Genomic DNA, 8,142 nt, shown 5'->3' on the forward strand with positions numbered 1-8,142 from the left:
TTCGCCCAGCCCGCGCTACCTGGAGCTGGACTTGACGAGCGGAGCGCTCTTCGTCAACGAGCGCATCGACCGGGAGGCGCTGTGTGAGCAGCGGCCTCGCTGCCTGCTCAGCTTGGAGGTGCTGGCGCACAACCCCGTGGCGGTGAGCGCCGTGGAGGTGGAGGTACTGGACATCAATGACAACTCGCCGCGCTTCCCGCGGCCCGACTACCAGCTTCAGGTAAGCGAATCGGTGGCGCCCGGAGCGCGCTTTCACATAGAGAGCGCGCAGGACCCCGACGTGGGCGCCAACTCGGTGCAGACCTACGAGCTCAGCCCCAGCGAGCACTTCGAGCTGGACCTGAAACCCCTGCAGGAGAACAGCAAGGTGCTGGAGCTGGTGCTGCGCAAGGGCCTAGACCGAGAGCAGGCAGTCTGGCACCACCTGGTTCTCACAGCTGTGGACGGGGGCAGCCCAGCCCGCTCGGGCACGGCACAGATCTCCGTGCGTGTCCTGGACACGAATGACAATTCTCCCTCCTTCGACCAGTCCACTTACCGCGTCCAGCTTCGCGAGGACGCGCCCCCGGGCACATTGGTGGTGAAGCTGAATGCCTCAGACCCAGACGAGGGCTCCAACGGGGAGCTCCGGTATTCCCTGAGCAGCTACACGTCGGACAGGGAGAGGCAGCTCTTCAGCATCGATGCCCGCACAGGGGAAGTGCGGGTGAGCGGGGCGCTGGATTATGAGGAGGCCTCTTCCTATCAGATCTATGTGCAGGCGACTGACCGGGGTCCGGTGCCCATGGTGGGTCACTGCAAGGTGCTGGTGGACATTGTGGACGTGAATGATAATGCGCCAGAAGTGGTGCTCACAGACCTGTACAGCCCGGTGCCTGAGGATGCTGCACTCAATACCGTGGTGGCCCTTCTCAGTGTCAATGACCAAGACTCAGGCCCCAACCGGAAAGTGAGCCTGGGCCTGGAGGCCACACTGCCTTTCCGACTGAATGGCTTTGGAAACTCCTACACACTGGTGGTGAGTGGCCCGCTGGACAGGGAGCAGGTGGCTGCCTACAACATCACAGTGACAGCCACTGATGGGGGAGTACCACCTCTCACATCCCAGAGGACACTGCAGGTTGCAATCTCTGACATCAATGACAATCCACCAAGCTTCCCGAAGGACTCCTACTCCGTCTACATCCAGGAGAACAATTTGCCAGGAGTGTTGCTCTGCACAGTACAAGCCACAGACCCAGATGAAAAGGAGAATGCAGAGGTGACCTACTCCCTCCTGGAGAGGGAGATTCAAGGGCTGCCAGTCACCTCCTATGTCTCCATTGACAGTGCCAGTGGCAGCCTTTACGCTGTCAACTCCTTTGACTATGAGAAGTTTCGGGAGTTCTTTGTGACCGTGGAGGCCCAAGACAAGGGGAGCCCACCACTGAGCAGCACTGTGACCGCCAACGTGTATGTGGTGGACGTGAATGACCATGCCCCTTACATCCTGTACCCTACCTCAACCAATTCGTCAGCAGCCATTGAGATGGTGCCTCGGACTGCCCCTGCTGGCTACCTGGTCACCAAAGTCATAGCCATGGACTCAGACTCTGGGCAAAATGCTTGGCTCTTTTACCATCTGGCCCAGGCTTCTGATTTGGACCTTTTCAAAGTAGAACTACACACAGGAGAAATTAGGACTACCAGGAAGATCGGAGATGAGAGTGGAACCACTTTCAACCTGACCGTGGTGGTCCGGGACAATGGAGATCCATCACTATCAGCCTCTGTATCCATTACAGTAGCTGTGGTGGATAGAGTTTCCAAAACCCTCCCTGATACTCAGAGACATGTTAGGAGTCCTCGGACATTCTCTGAAATAACACTTTATCTAATAATAGCATTAAGCACAGTGTCTTTTATATTTCTTTTGACAATCATTGTTTTGAGCATCATCAAGTGCTACCGCTACACTGCATATGGCACCGCGTGCTGTGGAGGCTTTTGTGGAGTGAGGGAGCGGTGCTCTGCAGAACTGTACAAACAGGCCAATAACAATATTGATGCCAGGATACCGCATGGCCTCAAAGTGCAGCCTCACTTCATTGAAGTGCGAGGGAATGGCTCCCTCACTAAGACCTACTGCTACAAGGCCTGTCTGACAGCAGGCTCAGGGAGTGACACTTTCATGTTTTACAACACAGGGGCGCAGACAGGACCTGGGCCTGGGGGAGCTCAAGCAGCAGCAAGTGACAACAGGCACCTCACAGGCCAAAGTGGACAGAGTGCTGGGAACCTGATTATTCTAAAAAATGAGGCTATTTCTCAACATGAGGTGAGATAGTAGTTGGTGGGGGGGTGTCTTCCATAAGGTCATGCATTTTTCACACACCCCTCCTGCCCTCAGTATCCTGTGCATGGCTTTATTAGGCTATTAACAGTGACAGGAGTTATCTGGTAAACTGAGTATATATAGTATCTGTGCTTTGATTATAATCTGCTGTTTCCTCTGTAGAAAAGTAGTAATAGACAGTTGTTTTACCTTACATTTTCTTTACAGATAGGAAGACTTGACCATAACATTGCTTGAGAAATAAGGATTAGTCTTAAATATTTGATGTTAAAATACAGCTCTGTAGAGAAATAGTATAGGCCTTAGAATAAAATGATGCTATAGGGCATAACATTATGAGATTCAAGGAGAAATAGCCTCTGCTGTCTATAATAATCTATAATAATCTATAATAATAAAAGCATAATATGCTAACTAGACCAGACATCTTTCCGGGCGTCCTTCCAGATGACCTTCCAGAAGAAGCCGGGCTGCGAGGGAAGCCCGGGTCCCGGGTGCCAGAGGGAAGCCAGTGCTGGCAGCTGGGGGATGGAAGGCCTATGCTTGCATGAATTTCATGCATTGGGCCACTAGTGTTATATAAAGGGAAAGTTCTCTTTTGATATGCTATAGGAGTGTTGTGTTTTTAAAAGCTCTGAAACCTCTAGGGGCTGTGGTGATCACCTCTGTATGCTGTTCCTGTTTATACCTCGGATCATCTATAGTGAAAATTATCCAGTCAATATTTCTAGTAATTGCACTGAGCTAATGTGATAGGATATTCTGGAAATTGATGGCAGAGGTGATATAACCAAAGAATGTGGACCTCACCCTGAAGCCAAAGTTTACTTTGGCGGTTTGCTGTGGTACCTCTTCTGTATGGGCTGTCAGAGGAAATGAATGGTGGTGAGCAGAGAGACAGAGAATCGCTTTTTGTCTGGTTGGACCAGGGAGATAATGAGTGGGTTAGGGATGTGGGGATATGCTGAAAACCAGAATAAGCTGGGGTTGAGAAGAAAGATGAGGGGGAAAGAACTCTCCTAAAAGCCACCTTTTTTGGCATATAGTGAATTCATTGCAAGAGGATTTCCCTGCATTTAGCTTAAATACAATCTGTAATCTTTTGATTCCCTGTTGATAATCCCTAAGGTTTTGATGAGATGTGAACTAGCCTCTTCAAGCCCCTCTTGTCTTCTTTTTAAAATTTGTATTTATTGATTTTAGAGAGAGCTAGAGATAGGAAGAGAAACATTGATTTGTTGTTTCACCTTTTTAATGCATTCATTGATTGATTCTTGTATGTGCCCTGACCGGGGATCAAACCCACAACCTTGGTGTATTGGGACGACCAACTAAACTACCCAGCCAGGGCAAGCCCCTTGAGTCTTTAAGTTAAATGACAATTCTTCAACAGGTTCCAAAGCACACATTCATTTTCTGGATCTAATATTTAGTTTGCAATAGCTACAAATGCCTTGGAAAATGGATGGCTTACTGTACATGAAAGACAGGTGTTTGTAAATACACTAGTGTTAAGTGGGCATAAGGCCAGCCTGCTCATGGTTGTAAAGAATGTCTGTAAATTATTGGACAGTGCATGCATGTGTGGATGTGTTTATATAGATGTTTGTCTCAATAAGCATGCTTACAATAATAGAAATCTGCTTTGTGATCCTTTAAACTTGGATTTCAGAAGCCAAAAATTTCCCCATAAACAGTGATGAATTGTTATCTTCTTACACAACTACTTTGTCTAAGACTTTTAGAGCTACTACAAATCAATTAATAGTAATTGTCCCTCCTATAATTTTGTGATGCATTTTCATTGCCATTTTGCTGTCTTTTTATTAATGTGCACAGATTCACATTCTAAATCCATGCTAAACTTGAGGAAAGTAATGCATCTGCACAGAACTCCCGCCCCCCACCCCGCCCAGCAAACGAGAGATGGGTTGAGAGAATTTTCTGTGTTCATTGTAGGCGGATGTAGAAAGTCAGTGCTGAGCAGCCATGGGAGGCAGATTGAAGATTAAGAAAAACAGGAGGGAAAATCAAGGAGCTTCTAGAATTCTTTAGATCATAGCTTTTGGAAGCATGTCAAAGGGATTGACTTTAAGTAAAGATGCTGTAAGATATTTGCTTAACAAATTCCTGTGAAACCCTCCTGGGCCTAGGGTAGGCCACAGACAATGAAGAGGGGTGGAGAGCAGGCCAGACTAGCGTTGCCACCAGCTGTGAGCCGGAAGCTCAGGGGAATGACAAGCTTACTCTCTATCTCTTGGCTCAAAGCTTGGGGCAATTGGATACATGAACTATTTGTTTTACACTGACCTATGTGTTAATGTGTACTTTGGTATACAGACCTTTCATCTAGGAAGCAAATTCGATGAGATAAGTGCTTGCTCTTGTGGGATTTTGGCAGGAGAGTGCATGATTTTAATAAAGGCAAATTTCTGCCAGACACTTTGGGAAATCCAGCGAAGGGCCCGAAGACTTACAGCTCCTGAAATTGTTGCAGTGGTGGGGAGGGAGTGTCACATTGCCATAGCCTGGCAAAATGGGAACAAAAACCAGTCAACTCTGAAAGTCATCACTGCTAATCAACCTGCTAAATTCCCATGTTAGGCTTTCTCATTTCCACACCTAGTTTCTGCAGATGGCAGGAGGGTCCTGGGGTGCAATTAAGGCCATGTGCCTACATTAAAATCAGATGGGAGCCGGAGAGGATGAGTAAGGGAATTTGCACTGACTACCCTGCTATATGAAAATATTCTACTTTGCAATATATGTATGGTTTCATTACTTGTAAATCACATTAAACATTGATCAGTAACGTGAGGAAACAAGCTCAGAGAGGTTGTGACATACGAGTCACTCTGCTAGTAGTATTTTAACTCACGTCTGTCTGACTACAAAGACTGTGCTGTTTGAAATAGCATGAGTTCGCAAGAATCCCAATGTTTATACTCCTTCTGACATAGGATTCTCAGGCCTTTAGGTTACTACTAGGTTCACCTAGTAGTGTGAATTAATTGCTTTTGGAAAAAGAGTAATTCCTTGCATAGAAGTAGGTCACAAATGGAAGGATCAATGAGTAAAAATGTTACTACCAAGCTAATATATTTTTACTTGTTTATTTGTTTTACAATTTGCACAACCTATTAAGATCTTTTATCTTGGTCCTTTCTCTGATTTCTCTCTTGTTGCTTATTAAACATCAGCATTTAACAGCAGACTCTAATCTTTTGATGAGTTTTACTCCCCAGTGAACCACTTGGGCAATGAGGTTTTTGAAGTAACTTTTTGGGAATAGGGCAGAATTTCTCTTCAGAGATTTCTGAAAACCTGACACTGAATGTGGTTAGCACTGCTTTCAGAGTCTCCAAGTAAAGGAATCAAATCTTCAGGTGAATTCTGTGCAGTTGTGGTCCTGTGACTACTGCTGAGTCCCTTTGAGCAATCTGGGCAGATTTGTTTAACTGGGCCTCAGTGGGACCAGTTGGTACAATATGTGAAAATTGCCAAAAGACGAGCAGAAACGAGTTGTTTTGCATTCACTTTCATTTATTTTCAAAACAATTAGTAGTCTCCAAATCTTCAGTTATTTCAGCCACTGTGTATACAGATTTACCCCAATTCTAGGTGCAGTGGCCTGGAGAGTTAACACTTTTTGTTAAGTGGCACCTAATTTATTTCCCCCCGGGACTAACTTTTCTCTCTGGTGACTCTGTCCTGGAATAGAATTTACACTTAGTGCGAAGTGTTATGGTGGCAAATTTGTAAGAAGTGCACGATGGTCAGAATAGCTGAAGAAATTGTATCTGAGCTTCCCATTCCAGTGTTTCATCCTTGAATGGGTGAGGCTGTTTTGTTTTGCTGTTTCCATATTGGTTATAGGACTGTCCTTCTGGAAAAAGGTTAATTTTCTTTTGTATGATAATATAATAATTTCTTCAAATTACCTCCTTTCTCCCTTTTCTGCAGATATGCTGAGCCAGATGGAATTATGGCTGAGCTCTTCTCTGTCTCTTTATCTTGTTCATATTCTGACTGATGAAGAAATCTAGTTACTGTAGCTTGAATGTCATTGGCTTACCCTTTCCTCTGACCCAGGAGTGAGCCGTCATATGGGCATCTGGTCTACCTCAGAACACTCTGCAGGGACACAGTCTGGCATATTATAAATGGTCTATTGGCATGCTGTCTGCTTGACAGAAGAGCAGAGTCAGTTCTGGATACTTGCCTTGGTTGGCCACCAATTTTTGCTTGCAATTGGAGGTCAGGATGATATCAGTTTGTAAATGTTTGAGGAAAAATTGTCATTCCCCATGCCCCAGACGTTGAACTAAATTTAATGGGGATTTACAGTGTCTTTGTGACTTTTGTAGGACTTCACCTGCCCCCATGCATATTATAGTGTGAATACAAATTTAGCTTATTTATATAAAATTTTGAGCATTGTCATCTCTAATCAGGATTTCAATAATCAAAGGCCAAGAGAAATTCTTAGTGTTTTAAATTTGTGAGCCTAAATGTTATACAAGTTTTTCTTTCAAGAATTTGGACTTGAGAAATGCGAAGAAATATTTAACATTGCAAAGGTGACGAGAAATGTTAGTTCTTTGGCACATAAGCAGCCTTAGTTTCTTTCTGGCCTCGCAGGGTTGGAACTCTGGGCTCCAGGGAAGTGAAACTGTGAGTGAGAGAGTAACTGCTGTGTTAGCAGGCTGTGCATTCAGAATTAAGCAAACCTAGTATTTTCTGTTGTACTGAAACCTATTAGGTCTTTTTAAAAGTTATATTTATTTTACTTTCTTGCTCTGTGAATTAGGGGTTGTAAATGGCTTTAGAGGCAAATATTTAACCTAGAATTCTCATGTTTATCATCTTTTTAATTTGCTTTACTAGGCAACTAATATGTAACATAACAATTATTACTTTAAATGTGAGACTCATTTTTTAATCTAACCAATAGTCTGTGTATTCATTTTCTATTGCTATGTAAGAAATTGCTACCAATTATTAAAAACAATACTCACTTATTATCTCAGAGCCCTGCACAAAGTGACTGGCTTCTCTGCTCAGGTTTTCACAAGGCTGAACTCAACATGGCAGCTGGGCTGAGCCCTTTTCTGGAGGCTTTGAGGGAAGAATCTGCTTTCGAGCTCATCCAGGTTGTTGGCAGAATTCAGTTGCTTGAGGATGGAGATCCCCATTTTGTACTGTTGGCTGTAGGTAACTCTCAGCTCTTAAAGGTTGCTCTCCAGGCCTTGCCCATGGCCCCCAACATCATCAAAACTTATGGTGGAGAATCTTCTCTCACATAGAATCCCTCTCACGCTTCAAGTCTCACTGATATCTATCTCTGATCTCTAGACCCATATTTAAAAGGCTCATGTGAGTACGCTGATCCCTCCTAGATGATCCTTTCTTTCTTTTTAAAATTTTTATTGTTCAGATTATTACAGTTGTTCCTCTTTTTCCCCCCATAGCTCCCCTCCACCCGGTTCCCACCTACCCCCGCCCTTACCACTCTCCCTCCACTGTCCTCATCCATAGGTGTACGAATTTTTCCAGTCTCTTCCTGCACCCCCCACATCCCTTTCCCCCTGAGAATTGTCAGTCCACTCCCTTTCTATGCCCCTGATTCTATTCCATTCACCAGTTTATTCTGTTCATCAGATTTTTTATTCACTTGATTTTTTTAGATTCACTTGTTGATAGATATGTATTTTTTGTCACTTTGTTGTTCATAATTTTTATCTTTACCTCTTTCTTCTTCTTCCTCTTCTTAAAGAATACCCTTCAGCATTTCTAATACTATTTTT

At 44.5% G+C, this 8,142-nt stretch overlaps 2 protein-coding genes across 2 annotated transcripts in view; both read left to right on the top strand.

Annotated features, from left to right (window-relative positions):
- The window catches only part of PCDHAC1 (protocadherin alpha subfamily C, 1), a 72,009-nt gene that overhangs the window by 28,727 nt on the left and 35,140 nt on the right, over positions 1 to 8,142 (top strand). The window lies entirely within an intron of this gene.
- Positions 2 to 2,326, top strand: PCDHAC2 (protocadherin alpha subfamily C, 2; the record flags this gene model as incomplete). The annotated part of the gene is made up of 1 exon (XM_006777020.1): positions 2 to 2,326. A coding segment is annotated over one exon (2,325 nt), but the record flags the coding sequence as incomplete, so codon positions are not given.

Source organism: Myotis davidii, unplaced genomic scaffold, assembly GCF_000327345.1.
Source record: "Myotis davidii unplaced genomic scaffold, ASM32734v1 scaffold89, whole genome shotgun sequence".
Classification (NCBI taxonomy): domain Eukaryota; kingdom Metazoa; phylum Chordata; class Mammalia; order Chiroptera; family Vespertilionidae; genus Myotis; species Myotis davidii.